The following is a 21,660-nucleotide window of genomic DNA, read 5'->3' as shown; positions in this document are numbered from 1 at the left end:
ACAAGCCAGGAGCACCAAGGATTGCTGGCAACCGTCAGCCAGGAGAGGCGCGGCGCAGATCCTCCCTCAGAGATGGCGGAAGGCACTAACCTTGCTGACACTTTGATCTCAGACTTGTGGCCTCCAGAACTGTGAATCTATTTCTGTTGTTTTAAGCACCATCCCACCCCTCCCCCAATTTGCGGTACCTTTTTTTTTTTTTTGGCCATGCCATGCAGCATGTGGGAATTTCCCCTGACCAGGGATTGAACCCGTGCCCCTGCATTGGGAGCTCGTTGTCTTAACCACTGGACTGCCAGGGAAGTCCCCTGTGGTACATTTTTATAGCTGCCCTAGAAAACTAATTTAATAGAGGAGACGTTTCGATAAGGAGCCTTTGGGGGAAGGTGAGTTTTGCCTCCCCAAATCCAGATTCTGATTCTGCAAGCACTTACTGGATCCCCATCTGGTGGCTTGACTCCATGGGTAGGAACGGTTACTTCCCTCGCTTTACGGACGAGGCAACCGCAACTCAGAAAACTTGCTCAGTCACACAGAAGGAAGTCATAGAATGGGGGTCTGATTTCAAGTGCAGGACTTTTTCCATGAACGCAGAGTTGGTGCTCAGAAATGGCCTAATTATTGTGAAACATCAGCAGGTTGGAAGTTTAATACTGGGGTTTTATCAGTGACACCCTGTCCCCACCTTGGTTCCCGAGACCCCATTGCACTCTCCTCTGCTTCCTTAACAACGAGTTCACCTTTCCAGGACTTCAGATCTCAACACACACACACCCCAAGGCAGGATGCAAGGGGGCTACAGCTTCTGGAAAGGCCAGCAGTTGCTTCCGGATGGCTGGGGTAGGGGAGGCAGGACCAGTCTCAAAAAAAAGTAGTGGCAAACTAAGAAGGAAGCCGTTTTTGAAACTGGGGTGCAGGGCCAGTGCTCAGGAATTGGAGACACCTGGCTGGCAGCAGAGGGGTCCTAGAAGGAGTGCGGAATGGGGTTGTCAGATAAAATACAGGACGCCCAGTTAAATCTGAATTTCAGCTATACAATGAATAACTTTAGTACTGCTTGGGACATACTTACACTGAAAAATTATTTATCTGAAATTCGAATTTAACTGGGTATCCTGTATCTTGACTTGCAGAATCTGGCAACCCTCAGGAAGGGAAAGGCGCGTTAGGAGGATGGAGAGAGTAAAGGTCCAGGTCACAGAACGCCCAGTGTTGGAAGAGGACTTTGCTGTGAGCCCAGGAGGCCGTGTGACTCCGATAAATGGGGCACCGTCTGCCCACTTGGGCAGACCTATAGCACCTGGGCCTGTGTGGGGAGCTAAGAGGGCCTGGGCTAACAGAAAGGCAGACTCACCTCCAGAGAGGCTGGGCCTGTGAACCCTGTTGACACCTGGAATTCCATAACCACCACCAGGGGCAGACAGGAGAGAGCAGGACCCTGGGGGTCCGGGCCACCAACCTGGAGCACCTCCAGTGCTTGGCGGGACCCACGCTCAAGTGGAGGACCTGGGCCTGTGACCCAGGGGAGCCATGGGCGCGGACACGGCAGAAGACGACATGGGGACCCCGTTAGCGAGCAGAACAAGTTGAGAGCCCTGGGAGGCCCCTGCTGGGAAAGGGAACGTGGCTGCAGTGAGGACACAGCTTTCAAACGTCACAGCCCCGAGGGCTGGATGGTGCCGTTATCAGGGCTTCTGGGATGCCCATCTCCTCTCCTAGGTGCTGTCCCGAGGACAGGCTCAAAAGAGGGTCTGCAGGGTGAGCCCCTGCCCCCGGAGGGGCACCAGCCACCCTGGTACACTGGATGAGGCCCGCTCTTCCTATGGGAGACTGACCCCAGGAGTTCTGGGACCAGGCCTCACCTCTTCCACCCTCCCTCCCCTACCACAGAAACACCGTCAAGTCAGGCAAGAAGAGCAAAGTGTTTATTTACACCTGGGTCTGTACGTGAGCGTTCCCGAGGGAGCCTGCCTCTGAGAGCCTGCTCCTTCTTGGCAGACAGCTCGGGACCCCAGGACGCAGCCTTGGAGCCTCCCCACCCTCTCCCCACCCTGGGGCCTGGAGGTGGAGGTCTCCCTCCAGCCCCAAAGCTAAACCTGCTTCCAGACGGAGGCTCCTGGGGCAAAAGACTCAGGTGAAAACCCACGATGCGTCAGAGCCACCCGACAAACCCTCGATGAGCCTCACATGCAGCTCAGCCCACCCGGGCCCCGGAGACCCCAGCCAAGAAAGCGGGAAGAGCCGGGGACGAGGGAGCCAGCGGGCTGCGAGCCAGTCCTCAGCGACGCCTGGTCCGACGGCGGTCCTGACCTCACCGGGGATTGAATGGCACCCGGGTCTGAGCACCTTGGGCAGATGAGGAAGAGCTGGGCAGCTGTCAGTGGCAGGCAGGGGATGCAGCCAGAAGCCCCTTCCTTCTGCCTGTTTGGGGTCCGCAGCTGTTTAGACACCAGATGGCGATGGCCCTGAACCCAGGCCCAGTACCAAGCACTGGAAGCGGCGCGGTTGGAGCTTCTCCCGTGGGCTGGGGTGCCTCCTCCGAGGGGCCCACAGAGCGGCCGCAGACCCACGACATCGCGGCCGGGCCGACGCCCAGCTTAAGAAGGTGCGCTCTGCCGGCTACAGGTACTGACAACACCGACTCAGGGAGGGGGCTGTGGGAGAAGCTGCTTTGCACAGAGTGAGCCTCTTCTAGTGTGCAAGGCGCCTAAACAGCGGCAGGCTGGACGACGGGCTGAGTGAGACCACAATGAAACACCTGTCCCAGGTCAGCAAGTCTGCACGGCTGAGCGAGCGGAGGAAGCGGAGCTGGGGCCTGTGGACGGGCGTGCGGGGGGCGGGCGTCGCGGGGCGGAGGCACGTGGACGCGAAGGGGGACGCTATGTACACTTTACAGGGCTTGGGTAAACAGAGGACGTAGAAAAGGGGGCAGTGGAAACTCCTGTACAGTGGTGACAGGGGAGAGAAGGCACAAGGACAATGACCCCAAACCATGCAGACAAAACACAGCCTGTGCAGCACAGCAAAGCAGAGGGGCCCGGAGAAGGCACGTCTCCCCAGACGACAGCACCGAGATCCTGCAGGGCCGGCGCCAGGGTGCCTCTCCCAGCCACCCCCCTGCTGCTGGCTCCGGGCAGACATCCCTCCCCCTCCGTTACAATCACAGCGGAAAGAGGAGCCTACGAGGTCGGAGCACCAACGTCATGTGGCATCAGGCTTCGCAGGGTCTACGCTTCTAGAAACACACCTTTCTAGAAGGCAGCCTATTTCCCAGGTAGGTGGGGCGTGGCAGGAGGGCAGGGAAACAGGCCCATGGCTCCGGCCTCTCCTGCTCCCGTTCATGGGCGCACTCAGAACAGGGTGGCAGGGCCCGGAGGTCCCTAAGGTCAGCGGAGGGAACGGACTTGCGCAAAGTCACCCAGGAGGGCATGGCCCCTCTAGCCTGAGGCCTCTGGCCAGCCTGAAGCATAGCATTAGAGGAGCTGCTGGCCTAGTCCCAGAGGAGGAAAGGCGGGGCGGGTGCCAGGGCTGCAGTCCCGAATGGCCCCTCTCCTTAATCTAAAACCCACCTCAGCCCTGAAAGAGTTGCTGTAGATCTGCCGGGCGAACAGCCGTTTCCTTGGCACTATAGCCATCCCGACGCTTCCCCTGTTCCCATCGCATCGCATCTAAAGTTCGCTTTTAGGTTTAAATGCATTAAACACACATACCCAGCAGCACAAAAAGAGGGCTTAATTTCTTCAAGGTCCCACAGGCCCCACCGGCCCCTGAAGGCCTTTGCCCGTTATAAGTCCCTCGCTGGAACAAAAGAGCCGTCCTGACCCTCAGGACCTGGCTCGGCCAGGAATCCAGCAGATTAGCGCCTGGAGCCTCCAGGGCTGGGCGGGGATGCTGGTATGGCTACTAACAGGGGAGGTGCTGGGGTGACCTTTAACCCCCAGCCTGAAAACAGATCAGAGGCAATACCCCCAAAGCGGGAATCCCCGCGGGCTCAGCTGTGCAGGTGGGTGGCTGCTGTTTCGGAGGCTGCTTTCGGCACCCACCCGCCCCTTCCCGCCCCCACTCCGTTCTACTCCCACTCTGGACTGTGTCTGATACATCCCAACACGTGCCACCCACCAGCTCCATGAGCAACAGGCAGAGACCGGCCCACTAGGGTTCGCTAACCCCTAGGCTAGTGAGAACAGCTGGATCCACCCACTCCTGAAGGCATCTGGCCTCCCATCCTGGGGGACGAGGGGTCAGCGAACGTCTCACCATCCGACATCACCATCACAGGAAAAGCCACCAACATCCCAGCAGGTGAACCCGCTGTTATCCAGCACCTGGGTTAACAAGCCCAACAGAGGTTTTCCTCTGCCTCTGGCCAGCAACCCCCGTGGCTGCACTCATCACCTGGGGAGCTCTTTAAACAGCTGGGTGCCTGGGCCACACCCACACCAATTAAATCCAAATCTCTGGGGGCTCAGGCAGCAGCATTTAAAAAAATCTCCCCAGGTGATTCCAATGCACGGCCCAAGTTGAGAAGCCCCGTTTCAGGCCCAGGAACTTTGCGAGGTTGTCCAGTTTTGTGTTTTTAATGGGTGAGAAATAAAGTGTATTAGGCGTTTCTAGATCAAGGATAATTTCCCTCTGACAATTCTTGAAGAATCTATGCATTTAAGATAACTTGCCTAACTCTGGCAATTCAAAGTTAATTTTTTTTTTTTTTAAACACTTGCTGGTTCAACGAATTTTGCTGGGGCTCTGATTGAAGGCAAGGATAGCCCAGAGTCATGTAAAATGTGAATCTGCTGCAGAAGCCGCTCCCCACACCCCCAAACACCTCTAAACTTCACACAAGTTACTGTAATCCCTACTTGGTACAGTCGCCAGGCTTGGCAAAACCAAAACCCTCATGGGGCACCCAGTTAAATTATAATCACCTGGGGAATTCTTTAAAAAACAACAACACTGATGCCTGGGCCACGCCCCACACCTACGGAATCAGAACCTCTGGGGACTGGGCCCAGTTATCAGAATTTTAAAAGCTTCTCCATTTAATAAAATGTGTCCCAAGTACTGCAGGGAACACCTACTGAGTCATTTGCTTACCTGAAATTCAGATTTCACTGGGCATCCTGTATACTATCTAGCAGCCCCGCCGCTGAGAGACAGAAGCAGAACCCTCCATCGGAAAACAAAGGAAGGAGAAAACACAGGAAGAGAGCACGTTCTGCCCCACCTGGACCAGTCAGTCCAGCTCTGGAACCTGCCCAGAGGCTGTGGGGCTGGGACCCCTCCGGCAGCTGCCCCCCTCAGGCTAAAAAGCTACAGGCTCTTAAAAAGCCAATCTGATACATTCTGGCTGAAGTGAGAAGGTTAGATTTAACATGGGGCGTGTGTTAAGTGGAACTCAGTCTCATTTTACAGTCAGCCCGTTGCAGAGACCAGGTCCCGAGGGGCCTTCCCGACTAGCACTTCCCGCGGGAGTCCGCTCCCGTGGCGCCCCCTGCAGGCCGACAGCTTTTTCCACCGCTTTCCCCTTGGCCGAGATTCCTTCCCACCTTGTGACTTTATTAACTCAGGCCTCTGCGGCCTCCCCTGGAATTCCACGTCAGGGCGGGCAACACATCAACATGCTCATCCCTGGGCGAGTCCCCCACAGACCGGGGTCCGGATCCGGCTGGCCTCTCCGCAGGATGCCTCCCTGTAAAAGCCAGACCAAAGCCACCTCGGGATTCATCGTCTTTCCTGTCCTTTAACTCATGCCATTCCTCCCTACTAGCAAATTCTCAAGAGACCCACTCCTCGTGCCTTCTTTCCACCGCTGCTTCCGCCCAGACCCCTGGGGGGCCCAAGGAGACCAGTGTCCTTAGGGGGTTGAGAGACTCCCAGGAGACTGACCCCTGCCCTCATCCTCCTGGTGTGCGCGGCCCCGAAGTCCTGGATCAGACCAATGCAGCCCCACGATTTGCTGCAGGAAACAGATGCCATGCATACGCTTAGAAAGAAATCGCGAACTCCAACAAAAGCAAACGTTGGCTGGAATGGGACGAACATCAGTCCTGGCCACAGCCCTGCTCTGTGAGCGGGAACACACTCGAGGCCCTAGGTCCCCTCTTCACCCTCTCCTGCCCTCTCTCCTTTGAATACACCCCTCCCCAAGATGCCCAAGCTTTCCTGTTCACACTAGAAGTGCTGAAGGAAACAAGAAACTGCAGGGGGGAAAATAAGACCATACATTGTTTATATGTATTTGGATTAAGGAAACAATTCACAAGCCATACAAAACTGAGACACACTGGAAAACTCAAAGGGAAGTACCGTATCTACTCCCAGCCACCTAGAACCAAACATCACATGAAAGATCCAGAGGGTGAATTTCCACCACGTGTCACCAGGATGGAAGACTAAGGTTTCCCTGCAACTTCCCCAACCGTCTCTCCCACCAGCACGGCGTTTGTTCCCCTGGCTGAGACCCGAGTACAGGTGTGTTTCTAAAGGCTGGAACACGGGGCCCTCACCACCCAACTGAGCCAAGCCCAGAGCTTGGATTCTGAAAATCCAAACCCAAGGCCATTCCCAGGGGCAGGTAAGCAAGGCCCACTTCTAGCCCGAGGGAGCTGTCGAGAGGGTCCATCCGTGCCCTCTCTTAAAAGGCATCCACAGGAAAGGATGCCGACAGGGACCTGAGCGTGCTCCCGCCTGAAAATCGTGTCTTTGGTTGCCCAACGCCAATGCGTGCCTTAGACTGTCCCCAGCCTCCTTCCCCCTTTCTTTTAACCCTTCATGTACACCCAGGTGAACGCTGCTCATTTTTCAGTGTCTTAAAAAACAAAAAAGACAGAGAGGGAGAGGTAGGTGAGCAGGGATGGAGAAGTTTGCGGGGAACTCTCAGAACGCCAAGAATTCTCAGGATGAAGGTCGCCCCCTCCAGCTCCTCCACAAACCTGAGTCCTTGGGACACACTGTGCACAGCCTCACACGGGCTGCCGGCTGGGGGTGGGGGGGCTCGTGAGGGGCCCCTACGCGTTCCCCCCATACGCTCCTTCTTCCTCTCCGAGCTCAAGCACCTGGGCCTGAAAGGTGGCCGAAGAGGTTGGTGAGGCATTTGAACTCCTGGAAAAGATGGTAATTTTGCTCCCACTCCCAGGGGGAAACAGGGATGTGGTGGAAGAGCCTGTCTCACTAGAGTACTTTTTAATCCTGGTCCCCAGAGGTAGAATCATTTTATCCAGTATCTGAAACACAAGCTTCTAGCTCTCATCGTTACAGTAACTCCTGACTGCCGACCTCGCCGCCGCCCACCTCGGGGACCCTCTGCCCCACGCAAAGGGACCACAAAGTGCAAGGACGGCTAACAGCACAGATGGCGCCCGCGGCCACGGCCCACGCTCACCCCTTGCTGTGCGCATGGCCTCCCCACATACACACCAGTACACGTTACACCACCGTGGCCAGAGACACATTTACAGTGTGCGTGGGAGCCCGGCCTGGGCCGCATCCTCAGGCAGGATCTGGCCCTTAATCCCAGGGTCCAGGGGTCCCGAGGCCGCTCTGCAGCCAGGCCCCTCGTCTCAGTGCTTGATCTCGAGGATGGAGGGATTGTGGTCCAGGATGGCAAGGATAATCTTGTCCATGTACTGCCTCAGCCGGAAGTTGATCTCCTCCTGCTCTTTTAGGGCTTCCATGAGCTGAAGGGAACGAGAAAGAGAGGTCAGAGGCCGGGCCGGGGCTGGGGTGTGGGCAGAGCCAGTGCCCCAAGACCAGCCTCAGCGCTCGGGGCCAGGGCATGAGTCTAGGGCATCACACTCAGGGAGGGTTAAATACGAAGAGGCCCAGGCCACACCCCCAGAGAGGCTCATATCACCGGCCCACGGAGGAGTCCAGGTATGGGTGATTTTCTGATAAAGGGAGAGAACACTGGCCAGAGGCATTTATAGTCAGGAGTGACATCCAAAGTCCTTAAGACTGCCAGCTGTTTCCTCTGCCTGGAACGTCCCTCTCACCACCCTCCGACCCTGCCGTTGTCCTTCTCCAGGTCAACTCCTGCCGTGTCCTTTAGGCTGTAACTGAAATGCTGCCTCTGCCCGCAGGCTGGAGGCTGGTGCCCGGCTCACATGGGAGCTCCTTGAGGCCCAGGGGTCAGCTCTTAGCTGTGTGTCCCAAGCACAGGGTAAGAGTTCAGTGACTCATGATTCGTGTTGAAATCTAATCTGGGTATTTCGGAGGCCTGATCTTTCATAAGCACACCCCAGTGGGGCAGAAAGAGTGGGCTTTGCAGCTACAGACCTGGGTCCCTCTCCCTCCGTAAGTTGGGTGATCTTGTGTCCTGATCTCCCGATCTGTGACAGGTAAGTGTTCAGAAAGCCTTCGAGTTCTCAGAAGATTAAGTGAAGACATACCGCAAGCAGGTGGCCAAGAAATGCTAGCGTCCTTCCCCTCTTGACTTGGGGGAGGGGTCGTCCAGCCTCCCCTGGATTATAAGTTGATGAAATCAACTGGCCATTTCGGCATGTTCCTGGCAGAGTGAAGACTCAAAACTCCGTTCTGCTCCCAAACCCATATGCTCCTCCCACCACGTACAGGAAATCGGAGCGGATTTAACTCCACCTGCAGCCTCCTTGCCTCACCGCTCTCCCCTGTCACTCGGGGTCACTGCAGATGGAGACTTCAAGGGGCCAGGCCCTGGGCAGCCTGAGGCTTGTCGTCGAGACAGGTGAGATGGGGCAGGACACATGAGCAGCCAGGCTCCACGGCGAGAGCTGCTGGGCACCTTACCTCATCACGAGAGGCCGTGTCTATTTCCGCAGCCAGCGACTGGGCTTTGGTCTGGGTGGCAAAGAGGTTCTTCGCTTCGTAGAGGCTGAGGCTCAAGATCTGCCCGTTCAAGTCGTCGTTCTGGTCCCGCAGCTTATGATTCTCCTGGGGAGGGGGACAAAGGCGATACCAGCTCCCACCGGAACCCACTTCTCCGCAGCCACTGCTCCCTGACTGCCACCAGCACCCTCTCCACCCCTTGGGCGTGTGTCATGGCCCGTCCAGGACACCCACAGATGACGGGGCATCTGCCACGCTTGAGGGGGAGGAGAGCTGGGTCCTGGGAGGTCCTGGGGTTCTGAGGAGGAGTTAACAGCCCTGCTCAGGGAGCCAAGTTTCCAGACAGGGGCATGGCTCCAGGCCACCCCTTCCCCCCTGGCAGCCAGAAGAGGGGCCCCGCCCACCCAGTGGCTCCTTCTCCAACACTGGCCCTTGGTGAGGAGAAGTGATGCTCTAGATCTCTGGGCTGACAGGTCAGCTCATCTCCGTGGCCCCTCCTGCAGCTGGGCTCAGGAATCCCGCTCTTGGGAGTGCTTTCCAGGGGCACCCTCGCTCCTGAGTACAGCAGGCCCAGTACTGTCCTGCCCAGACCCTGGTGACCAGCCCTGCACTCCAGCTTTTGCCTCAAGGCTCCTAACTGCTCACACTTGGGGCCTAGGGCGCCCCCTCGTGGCTGAGAAGGGCTGGGGTTTAGGATTGCTGTGGGAGCAGAACCTCCAGCACCTCTGCTTCCGGGGGTCGGTTGTGGGGTGGTCAACTCAGAGTCCCTGGGTGCGGGCTTCCCGCACCATCATGCCCTCGCTGGGTCACTGCCCTACCCTGATCCCGCTTCCCCCACCCCCAACTGGTCTCCAATCATGGGAGTGCTTGCGGAAACCATCTGAAACGGAATCCTGGGCGCGGGGTCTGCTCCTGGGAGAACGCAACGCAGCGAGGCACTATTGGGTGGCTGGGTAGAACCTCCTCCCACACCCCTCGCGCCCAGGACAGAAGACTGGTGTCTGCTTCTTTTCACGGATGCTGAGCAGAGCCCCTGGGATTTCCATCTGCCTCGGCTGAGCCGTGAGACGGGGACCAGTAGCCCTGACAACGAGGGTGTTGGGAGGAGCAGGCAGTTTCGTCGGGGAAGGGGGCGCTACGGCTCTCGGCCCCTCACAGGACACCCACCCGGAGGGGACCTGTACACCTTATCCCGTGGGTCAGAGGCTCCCAGGGCCCACCTGCTTGAGCCGCTTGACCTCATGCTCCAGCTCCACCTCTCGGGCCCTGGCATTGAACTCGCCCAGGCCGGAGGACGAGCCGCGGCCCCTGCCCGGCCGCTCGCAGTCCAGCTTGTACATCTGTAGGTGCTCCAGCTCCTTGCGCAAGTCCTCGATGAGCTGCGGGGGCAAGAGGCTGGTTGGCGGGAGCAGGGGGCGGGGCATGCGGGGGGGCGGGGCGGGAGCCCTGGCACCTGCCGGCCCGGGACCCACCTCCTGCGTCGCCTCCCGCTCCTTCTGGAACTCAAGGCGGTTCTGCCGCAGCTTGTCCATCATGCGCTTGTACAGGTCCATCTCATCCTTGAGCCGCAGGCTGGTGTCCTCCAGCCGGTCGGACATGCGCTGCCGCTCCTGGAGCCGGGGAGACCGGGGCAGGGGGAGAGTTCCCAGGGGGCCCGCTGTGCTCCAGGGGCTTTGCTGGGGGCCGGGGCAGCCACCTCGACAAATGGGCCATCAGATCAGCCCCTTGAACAGAGCCCTCCGAGGCACAGATTAAAGAAATGGCCCGATCCCCTAGGAGTCTAGAGACACAGCTAGAAAAATCTCCGGTCTCTGAAGCCTTTCAATGATGCCAGATGGACCCGAATAAGGTAAGATGCCCTGGACTTCCCTGGTGGTGCAGTGGTTAAGAATCAGCCTGCCAATGCAGGGGACACGGGTTCGAGCCCTGGTCTGGGAAGATCCCACATGCCGTGGAGCAACTAAGCCTGTGAGCCACAACTACTGAAGTCTGTGCACCTAGAGCCCGTGCTGCGCAACAAGAGAAGCCACCTGCTTGCTGCAACTACAGAAAGCCCGTGCACGGCAACAAAGACCCAATGTGGCCAAAAATAAATAAATAAATAAATAAATAAAATAAATTTTTTAAAAAAGGTAAGACCCCAAACAGAAGCTAACCTCTTTTTTTTTATTATTATTTTCCCCTGTAATACAAGGAAATAGATATTCACTATAGAAAACTTGGAAAATAAGAAATATGGAAAAATGAATTATTCATGTTTGATGCCTTTTTTTTTTTTGGCTACAGCAATTTTATTAGAATTTCAGAAACTAGAAACTAAAGGCCTCCGATGGCCCACGCAGCCTCTCTGTGGATTTGGCTCAAGATCCAAGTCTGAGCGACGCCGGGACCTGCTGCTTACCTCATCCAGCTTCTCTGTTTGCGACTTCAGCCGAGTCACTGTCGTCCTAAGCTCCGTATTTTCTTCCTCTAATTGCTGCACCCTGGGGAAAGGAGGAGGACAAGAATGTCAAAAATGGAGATTCCCTTACAATTTGACAGTCTGCAGCAATTCTCTGCTCCCTGGAGGGTACATACCAGAAATAAGAGAGAGAGAGAGAGAGAGAGAGAGAGAGAGAGAGAGAGAGAGAGAATATGAATAATTGTTCCAAATGGTAATATGGCTTTGAGCTTCCTGTCATCCAAGGCAAAATGGTAAAGACCCTGAGTTGTTATTATTTTTGGATAAAAGGAAACACTTGTTTTTGAATGAATAGGAACATAAGGTTCTTTCTGCATACTGCTTAGGGCCTGAAACACCCCCGGGGTTGGGGAGGGGGTAGGCAGTGGTATTCTTCTGCTAATGGAGAGAGTCCTCCTGTGGCATCTGGGGCAGGGCCCTCCTGTTAGGATTCACCATTGGAAGGCAACCTTCTCCCCCGCATCTCCCCCAGGGCTCTGCCCTCCAAGCGATCGCTGCAGCTGCCTCTGACGCCCACGGGCAGTGGTTCCTCTGTGTTAATGTTCACCAGGACTGTCCAGGTCAGTTTTCAGTGACCTGAGAAGAGGGGTAGGTGAGTTGGGCCGTTGGCCAGTGGCACCAGGACAGTGCAGGGCCATTTCTGGTAGGGCATTCCCTCTCCTTCCCACTGTCATGTCCTCCTTCGTGGAGAGAGGGCTTCCTGGCCCCCGCTGCCCTCTGGGCTCCCCAGGAGACGCCCCGGGCCAGGGCCTAAGGGGGATTCAGACCACCCCCCCACCCCCCGACGAGGCCACCTCTCTTGAGGCACAAAGCACACTGCAGACTCTGGGAGCGCTGCCTGCAGCGTCTGTGGGAACAGCGCCCCCTGGAGTTGGACAGGGGCACGGGTTAGGGGACAGTGCTCGGCCTCGGCCCTGGTCCGCACCCCCACGGTCTTCTTCCACCACCTGCGTCCCAGCCACCTCTCCCAGGCCAGCCGACCGGCCGGCTGTCAGAAGCAGGCAGAGAACGTGATGCTTAGTGAGGTACCTGCCTCATTAAGGAACAGATGCAAAACAGCAGCTTCTAGAACACCCGTGGGAACTTAAGATGAAGCCCCGGTCGATAAAGGGGACAAAGCGCGTCTCAGGCACCGGGGAGCTGGGAGGCCTCACCCAGCTGCACAGGGGTCCCGCCCACCAAGCTCCTTTGGGCCTGCTTGACCTCAGCAGGCAGGGGACCACCTGCCTGCCAGCTGTGAGGTACAAGGAGGGAGCCCACCTCCCAACCCACCCTCCACCCCGGCTGGACCTGTCAGACTCCAGAGGCTCAGCTCAGAGACCGGGGCCACAGGGGGCCTGAGAAGAGCAGGCTAGCCATCCTCTCTGCCAGGGGCCCAGGTGGCCTCCCTGGCCTGGGTCGGGGGAGGGCCTTGGCATCGTCAGAGCCCTCACCTGTGTGCGGTGTTCTGACGTGCATCAGCCGACCTGCCTTCCTGGTCACTCTCCAGGGAGGGCTGACAGATGGATACCGAGGCCCAGAGAGTGACCGAGTATGTCCAACATCATGGAGCTAACGCGTGACCAAGCCAGACTCCCAGGCCCGTCCTCTCCCTGCCTGCCGCAGGTTCCAACAGCCATGCTCCAGGCCCAGGAGCAGCCCTGCTTATCCTTGGTCCCTGGGGCCTGGGGTCAGTGCGCCCCAGTGTTCAGGGTCGGGAAGAATCTGACAGCAGGGGGCGCTCCAAGCCTGGACATCAGACCCAGTACAGGACTCAGGGCAAGACCACTGTGTGTGTGTGTTTTTTTTAACCTATTCTCCTCTTGACAGACAAGCATCGTTTCCAGTTGTACCTACTATGAACATTCTTTTACTTGCTTCCTAAAGAACACATCCAAGTGTTCAAGTATCAAAAGTAGATTTCCAGGAGGCGTCCCCTTGGGGCTCAGTTTTCCCATCCATACAATGGGAACGGCACCCGCCCACAGGGCAAGAGCTGGGCGTGAGGGCGCATCAGAGGGCAGAGGGCACTGGGCCATCCCGCGGGCCCACCTGGTATTCAGCAGCTCGATCTCCGTGCTGCGCTCCCGTTCCAGCTTGCTGTAGGCCTCACGGTGGCGCCGAACCTCCTCCTCCAGGGCCTGCTCGGCCGTGGTCTCCTGATCCTTCACCATCTCCTCCAGTTCGTGCACCCTGAGGAGAGGGGCAAGGACTCCAGTGCAGGGCAAGCTCTTGTGGCCTGACTCTCCTCCCCGCAACCCAGGCTGCGACCACTGGGAGCCCCGGACCCCAAGACCCTGACACCCCGACTGTGGGCCGGCAGCTTTGCTGACAGATGAATGAGGGACCCCACAGCAACTAAGGAGAGGTGTGCCAGCCACACCCGCCACCGGAGCTGGGAGCGGGCGGCCCTGGCAGTTGAAGGGGTTCTCCCAGGGCGGGCACAGAGAGGGCGGCCTCGCCACAGTGGATCAAACAGCCCTCAGGCCTCACCTACTCCTTCTGCCCCCTTCCTTCCCGGCTGGTCCCCCTCTGATCAACAGCTCAGCTCGCTGGGCACCCTGACCGCAAAGACAGGCACATCCTGGCTGGTGGTGAGCCTGCCAGAGCTGGGTAAGGCCAGGCCCCACTGTGGACATCGTAACCCACTACTGGTGTATCAGCGTGGGGCACCTTTCACTGGCAACAGCCCCTCCATGGAGCTGAACTTCTGGGCTGTACAAGAGGACTCATCTTTGGGCCCTACGAGGTTGAGGACCAGACCCTGGACGGAGATCAGTTTACCAAGTTTATGCCATCCTGTGAGGACTACACCATACACGCACCACCGCACTGAGTCACGTTCAGTGGGCCTCTGTTGGGCGGAGAGCGCAGCAATGCCTGGACCCTTCCCCACCGGTGGCAGGTGTGAACCCCCAACTTGCACCAGCCTCTCCCTCTGCAGAGCTTGTCCCTCAGAAGGGAGGTCAGGCTCTCATCGTTGTGGGACAGAGAGAGACAGGAAATGGATCCCAATTCTTCCCTTTCACCCGAGCTGGGGCTGCAGACCTGGGGGGCCGAGGTCAAGCTCTGCCTGTCTCCCTGTCCCCAAAGACCTGTCCTCCTGGGCACCCAGTGTGGGCAGGGCCCACAGCCAGGGGCTGACGTATCACAGACCCTCAGAGCTAGAGGGACCTGCAGGTTGCCGCCCCCCCACCTCACTCCGCCCAGCTTCTCCCGGGGGCTCAGCACACGGCCCACCCTCCGCGCCCGCGTCCCAGCCAAGGCCAGGCCTCACCTGTGCACCAGCTGTGTGTTCTCCTGCTTCAGCTTGCTCTTCAGGTCCCCGTTGCTCAGGCTGTCATTCTCCAGCTCTGTCACCTTCTTTTCCAGAAAACTCACCTACCGTAGCAGGGCAGGGGTGGGGTGGAGGAAACCTCTAAGTCCACAGGACTGAGAACTTAGTGGGACTGACGGCTAGGAGTCCCTCATGACTGTGAGTGAAGAGTCGTGCTGGGTGGGGCCGGGCATGGATGTGCCCATGTGATCGGGGCCACCTATCCCCGACTCCTGGGCAGGGACAGGGTCTCCCAAGTCCCCAGGCGGCCGTCAGGAGCCCCTCCCCCCACCCCCGGGGGCCCACGTCACGTCCCCCGCCCACCCAGGCCCACCTTCTCAGTGATGTCGTTATCACAGGAGTCGATGCTGTCCCGGAACAGGTCCTCGGTGCTGCCATTGCTGCTGCTGAAGTTGCTGCTGTGCATGAGCTGCCTGCACACGGGTGGGGGAGGCACGTCTGGCTGCAGACTCAGGCTATGGGCTGGGGGAGCACCCGGGACCCCAGGGAGGGTGCCCTCACCCAGTCAGGGGAGCAGAGCGGCCTGACCTCTGAACTCAAGAGATCATTGTGCTCTGAGGACGGCAGACGGGGCTCCTGAGCCCCAGCAGACACGGCCGGTCCATCAGAGCCCTTTCGTGCTGCGTCAGTACGCTGTGCACACCAGTGTTCCAGCCAGCAGCTGCCGCAGACCAGAGCTGGTGCAGGAGCCCCCCACCCCGGCCCCTTCCACCTGGAAAACCGCCCCGTGCAGGCAGCCTGGTACCACAGCCCCGGCAGAGGGCCCGGGCCGCCTGAGACCACCCAGCCAGCTCCCGCTACATCTCTGGGGACCCAGGTGGTGGGCAGGGGGAGGGAGACCCACCCAGGCTTTGCAGGACGGTGGGACGGTGGGTCGGTGGCTGGGACTGGAAACGAGCAGTGCTGTCCAGGTAACTCCTGCCCGAGGCAGAACCCAGCCGCTTCCCCTCCCAGCCAGCAGCCAGGGTCTCAGCCCAGAGACTGTCCCACCCCAGCTCCTGGACACTTGCTGGCAGCTCCCAGAGCCCCGGGTGCGGAACTGGGGTGAGTCTGCAGGAGAGCGGGCGCAGGACCCTGGCAGGTCCAAGAGGTCAGCTGTGCAGGATTTAACCTGGGGCAGAGGGACCAGCTCCAGTGGGGACACTCACGCCCCATCCCTGCCAGCGGGAAGCCCAGGGCCTCTGCTGGTAGAGCTGCCTGCTCCGGAGTCCAGGGAAAGGCACCGGCAGCCGTGAGGGCAGCTGTGTCTCTCAGGGCACCCCCGGTGTGCCTGCCTGAGGCGGGGGCAATGGAGGGCTTGGAGAGGCCGCCCGCTGCCAGAAGGGGCAGAAGGGATGAGGGACGGGGTAGGCAAGGAGGCCGGGCCCGCTTTCTCGCAAGTGGAGCTTCCTCTGCCTGCACCGCCTGGGACGCCTCATCCCCCTCTGCACGTGCAGACGCATGCAGGGCACTGGCTGGGTCTGGGCCGCTGGCACGGAGTCGGCCACCCTGTCAGCAGGAGTACAGCGAAAGGGGACAGCGTTCAACCCGCACTACCCTGAGGGAGGCCTTACCGTCCAAAGGCTGTGCTAGAGATCTTCCGGTTGGGGCTAGAGACAGAGAGTGGGGTGGGGGGAGAGAGGGGGAGAGAGAGGAAAGGATGGTTGAACAGAGAGACCTTTAGCCCACTCCTTCCTCTGCCCCGGCTGCAAGAGATCAAAGTGTGGGCGAGGCTTCTTCCTGCCCTCACTAATCAGCTTGGCCCTGAGAAGCAGCCCCCGATCACCTGTCAGGACAGAGCGGGGCCACCTTCCCCGCTGCTTCTCCCTCTGGTCCCCACCCTACCCGCCCCTATGCTGGGCCCCGGGGCCTCACCTGTTGGCCTTCAGGTTTTTCAGTCGGGCTTCCAAATCATTGAGCAGGTTGATTTTCTTGCAGCACTGAGAGCAGTAAACATCCAGCAATTCGCTGTTGTACGCGTGCCGCATCTTCCTAGGCGTCTGCCCGGCGCTGGGTCATGAGAGGGAAAGAAATCACCTTCTGAACTGCTGTCCAGGCTGGTGCCCTGCCCTGTCCTGCTGAGCTTATTACTAGATTCTCCAAGACCTGTGAGCCTTGTGTGTGTGTGTTTGGGGGTCGGGGGGTGGGGAGTGAAGTACAGCAATAGATCTCCCTCCTCCAGCGCTCTCAGAGAGGAAGCCAATGACTTATACCCATTTCACAGAGAAGGCAACTGAGAGCTAAGGTCAGAGTAATGACTCAGCTGCGTGGAAAGGTATCAATATGCCACTTGGAGGCTTCGGCCTTCCAGGTTTGGCTGTGTTTCTTCCCCAAGACAGAAGGAAGGAGGAATTCCAGATCCCCAATCAGCGTGCAAAGGCAGAACCCCCCACGCCTCCCCCACCCACCCCGGTACAGGAGCAGAGCCCAGTTAGCTCAGGACTCCGCCAGCTGAACCCCCGCTAGGATGAGGCTGGACTGGTTCTGCCACTTTTCCTGGACCCCGAATGCCACTCCAGACCAAGGCGCCACCTGGAGGACACCGACGAGCCCAGGTCCGAGTAGACGTTGGTCCTGGTCTCGTCGTCAGGGCAGGGGCTGCTGGGGGCACAGTCCACGTCATCCGCCTCCCCGTAATCTTCGAACTGCTCCTCGTTGCTGATGAGTGAGGCGGTGGAGTGTGTGGAGAGGTCCGACGTGGTCACGGACGGAGTGTGGCCCAGGGACCTGAGTGTAAGACAAGGGTCGGCTGTGAACGAGGCGCCACCAGAGCCTGCGGGGCCCAAACTGGCCACACCTTCCAGGAGGTCCATGGGCGCCCAGATACCAGGAGCCTGATGAAGCCTGTACTTCTTGGCCTGGTAAGCACACTCCAGGGACCTTATCCTAAGGGAAACCCCTCACCACAGAAAAGGTTTCTGCACGAGAGATGTTCAAACCGACGCTGCCCTAGAGCAGCCAAACATTGCTTACAACTTAATGGTGTATGGACAGCTACACTGAACTAGCTGTTAAATTATACTATATGTCAGTAAATGAAATGGTCACATAAATTATGGACTCTCAAATCGCTGTGGATAGGTTTGTAAAAAATACTGGCAGTAATGTGGAAAAATTAAAAGCGAAAGTTTTTTTTGATCGAAAAACGTTCTAAAAATTAAAACTAAACTTAAAAAAATTATTTTGAAGTTTTAAAAATTAAACTAGAAGTTAGATATAAAATTTTAGACATAACAAGTCTAAGCATGTAAAGGGTCTACACAGAAGAAGGTAAAGCAGGAAATAAAAATATTTAAATGCTTCCCTGGTGGCGCAGCGGTTGAGAGTCCGCCTGCCGATGCAGGGGACGCGGGTTTGTGCCCCGGTCCGGGAAGATCCCACATGCCGCGGAGCGGCTGGGCCCGTGAGCCATGGCCGCTGAGCCTGCACGTCTGGAGCCTGTGCTCCGCAACGGGAGAAGCCGCAGCGGTGAGAGGCCCGCGTACCGCAAAAAAACGAAAATGAAAACAAAAAACAACAATGAGCCAGTAGGCAGGATGCTTCTCCTACTCCACAGAGCGGATTTCTAGTCCAAAGAAGCCTAAGGCCACAGAACACAGGTCAGAGACCCCAGGCCTCTCACGGGTGACCCAGTGTGGCCTGGGACAGAGTCAGTGGCTGGCTGAACCCTGTCTAAAACCTAAGAACAAAGAAGTACAACTAACTCATCACCTGCCAAAACATATCCTCCCTCGAGTCGCTGTGCAGCAGCTTCTGTGTATCCTTACTCGTAAACTGGGAGCTCTCCAACCTGTTGATAAGCCTGTGCACTCAAAGAATGGGAAACAGTGATTTTCAAACTGTGCCCCTGAGGAACCCTGGTTTCCATCTAAGAATCACAGCCTTAACGATAGGGGCTGAAGATCAAGGCTCCGGGCATCTCCACCTTATTTTATTTATTCACTTATTTATCTGTCCTTGGGCTCCTGAGCGCCTCGGGTTGAATTAGTCACATTCCTCGCTGCTTTCTCCTGTAAATTTCACTAAACCTCTCCGCACCGCCGCTGGCGGCCTCCTGGTGACTGGCCCCGGACAACAATGGCAACCATCAGGTGGCAGGTGATCAGCCCTATGACCAGCTGTCCTTGCCTGGCTGGCCGCCAGTGCAGCGGAGGGACCGCCCCCGGGAAGCAACACGGATGAACAGCTCCAAAGGGCCCCTCCTCGACAGTGGGATTCCCAGAGACCCTTGGGTTTGCGAACCCCTGCACTGAGGAAATGTACTAGGCTGAAACATATGAACTTGCCTTTTTCTTGAAGGTCGAACATGATTAAAAATCGACAATTTCGTATGGTAAGATTGACACCGGAAGCCCTCTCCTCCCTCTCCAAATCTCCAGCCGTGACCATCACCTTCTCCCGACAAGTGGAGCTCCAGGCAGTTTTAACTCACTTGTCCTCTGGAAGGAACAGGCCCCCGAGCCCTGCCTCCTTCTCCTCGGCAGGAATCCCGACCGGCCCCTCCAGGCTCCGGCTGCTCTCCGCGGGGCCGTCCATGTCCGACTCCTGGGGGCCCTCGGGCGGGGCCAGCGTCATGGCCTCGTCCTCATCCACAGGAAAGAAGCCGGACTCCCTGGGGAGGAGCTCGCCATCAGCAAAGGTGGGGTCTGGCACCTCGCTGCCCTGGGGAAGACAGAGGGGGGCAGCGCGAGTGAGCCTGGCTCCCCGAGGCGCAGCACCGCTCCTCAGACCGCAAGGACGCCAGCAGGGCCGGGGACGGCGGGGACGGCGGGGACGGCGGGGACTGCGGTGCCGGGAAGCCCAGACACTGAAACCTCGGGTGTGAGACCCTGGCAGATGATTAACCTCGGGGACCCCTCGTGCAAGGCCAGTGAGGGGTGGGAAGCTCCGGGACAGCCTTCCATGGAGAAGGGCCACAGCCAGGCCAGCTGGGCTGCTTGGCAGGGTCCCCAACACAAAGTCTGCACAAGAAACCAAGTGACCCCGAGAAAGCTTCTTGGTGATTAGAAAGGCACAGCCCCAATGACAATGACTCTGGCCTAGCAGAGCTTGATGCGGCATGATAGGGGACTGCCCAGCATGGGGTCTGCCCCCCACGGTTCTGGGCATGTCAAATAGCATCTCTGAACCTCAGTTCTGGCCTCTGTAAGTTGAGAATGGCGATGGAATCTTACAGAGGGATCGCTGTGTCACAGCAGGACCTCAGTGGATAAGTCTAGGCCACAGATCTGCCCCGGCCCTGTCACAGCCAAGCTGGGGAGCAAGAATTCTAGGTCTTTCAAGTCTGAGCTTTGGACTGGTCCTCGGTGCCCAGCACCCTGCCCGGCAATGTCAGCGCACCATAAAGATTTGCCCAAACCTTTTGCTAAAACCATCTTACAGGAGAAGAGCTCTGGCTTTATTCAGTTTACCTAGTCCGAGAGAGGCATATCTCTACACACCATTTCTCGGGGCTGCTTTGCCCCTGAGGAGCTGGGAACCTTGGAGGTGACAGCCTCCACCTGCTCCCACCGGAGATGTCAACTCTTCCCCAGGTTCTTCAGCGTGCTCCTTAGCTAGGGCTGGCAGGGTCCCCGTTAAAGGTGCGTCCTCCAGCCCCGGGACCACAAGAAGAGTGACAGTAAGAAGGGCTGTGAAAAGCCTCGGGGCATCTCAGACAAGAACAGGATCAGGGACATCCAAGGAAGGTGGTCAGCGAACGGCTTGGCTGTGTCCGCCCAGACGTGTGCAGCTGTCCAGGGGGTCTGTCCCCACCAAGACACACGCCAGCGCTAAGAACAGACGGCGATTAATGAGCTTGGCTCCTGCCTGTGCCACGACTCAGGCTGATCACCAGATGGACCAATAAAGCCGGCAGCAGGCAGCCAGGAGCCTCTGACTGTGGAGGCCGAGGGGCTGTGTAATTAAACTCCCCCCTAGTGTTCACGCGGCCCTCTGCACCTACATGGCACTAATCAATCCCGCACAGCCCCCAACCTTATCAAATCTTGTGTCCTAAGCGAGCTCTTGTCTGCAAGCCCGGAGCTGTCCCAGTAGAAAAGAAAGGGAAACCAACATTTACAGAACCACCGCCGAGTTCTGGAGACCGAGCTAAGAGTTAATATATTACCCCATTTGGGCTTCATGACCCTTCAGGACAGGGATTCCCATCCCTATTTTACTAACGAGGAAGTCAAGGCTCAGAGAGTTACCTGCCAGAAGTCCACTGGCCGGTAGGCAGAGGGTCCCACCTGCCTCTGGCCACCGCTGGCTTGGTTCCATTTATCACTGACGCAACCCACGCTTCACGGATTTTCAAACCCCATGGTGACCGTGAGGAGAGACACATCACAGGAACACAATACTAATTATGAAGCCCAGGCACTCCGCCTAATGCTGCGACTTCCACATGCCGCCCCCTTCCTGCCCCCAGCAGGGAATGTCCGGGCTAGTGGGTGGTCACCCGGAGAGAGGCCCTCCACGGAGAGCTGGGGCTCGTGGAGAAGCAAGGTGCGTGTTCTGTTCCTCCACCTGCAGCTTTTCACCCTCCCAGACACACGGCAGGGCAAAGGCAGCACTGGCTGGGAGTCCCTGCTCTGTGGCTCACAAGAGGGCTTGGTCACTTTGCAAGTGGGTGTTTCTTCTCCTCTTCACAGCCCTGAGAGGTGGGTCTCCTTCCCCCTCTGTGTAGGGAGGTGAAGTGACTTGCTTGGGGCCACGTGGGAGTCAGTGGCAGGGCTGGGACTGGCCTGTGAGTCACCATCGCCCATGCTTTCCCCCTGGAACTGCGTCAGCAGGGGTCCGCAAGAGGCTGCCGCCCACGCTGCCCCCAGAAGGCAGGCAGGGGGCCAAGTGGAGCCCAGCACCTGTGATTAAGCATCTGGCTTGGCTTCTGGCCAACTCACATCTGCCTCACTGGACACTGAGATACAGAGGCCACGTTTCTGCCAGGCACTCCGTCCCAACACCCAACCCATGGTACACCGGTGGGGACCAACCCCCTCACCTGAGGTCCCACAGCGACATACCCATAACTCCTGACACCTGGCCCAAGGCCCTGCCCCGGGTGGAAAGAGTGGTCTCGAGTGGCCTGTCTCAGCCACAGCAGGGGCAGCAGGAGGGC

General features: G+C 58.1%; 1 protein-coding gene across 3 annotated transcripts in view; it reads right to left on the bottom strand.

The window, feature by feature from the left end:
• Positions 1-4,657: 4,657 nt before the first annotated feature.
• RAB11FIP4 (RAB11 family interacting protein 4) overlaps positions 4,658-21,660 on the bottom strand; it is a 115,340-nt gene continuing 98,337 nt past the window's right edge. For all 3 annotated transcript variants that reach the window (XM_067715472.1, XM_067715473.1, XM_067715474.1), the window contains 12 exons: positions 18,991-19,220; positions 17,091-17,285; positions 16,434-16,568; positions 16,133-16,168; positions 14,893-14,992; positions 14,520-14,623; positions 13,295-13,435; positions 11,204-11,285; positions 10,275-10,412; positions 10,023-10,181; positions 8,764-8,907; positions 4,658-7,676 (listed from right to left, as the gene is read on the bottom strand). In XM_067715472.1, coding sequence (XP_067571573.1) covers positions 7,560-7,676; positions 8,764-8,907; positions 10,023-10,181; positions 10,275-10,412; positions 11,204-11,285; positions 13,295-13,435; positions 14,520-14,623; positions 14,893-14,992; positions 16,133-16,168; positions 16,434-16,568; positions 17,091-17,285; positions 18,991-19,220 — 1,581 coding nt within the window. In that variant the 3' untranslated portion in view covers positions 4,658-7,559. The remainder of the gene's footprint in view (positions 7,677-8,763; positions 8,908-10,022; positions 10,182-10,274; positions 10,413-11,203; positions 11,286-13,294; positions 13,436-14,519; positions 14,624-14,892; positions 14,993-16,132; positions 16,169-16,433; positions 16,569-17,090; positions 17,286-18,990; positions 19,221-21,660) is intronic.

This window comes from Pseudorca crassidens, chromosome 19, assembly GCF_039906515.1.
Source record: "Pseudorca crassidens isolate mPseCra1 chromosome 19, mPseCra1.hap1, whole genome shotgun sequence".
In the NCBI taxonomy this organism is placed as follows: domain Eukaryota; kingdom Metazoa; phylum Chordata; class Mammalia; order Artiodactyla; family Delphinidae; genus Pseudorca; species Pseudorca crassidens.
This window is presented reverse-complemented; position numbering and strand designations above follow the sequence as displayed.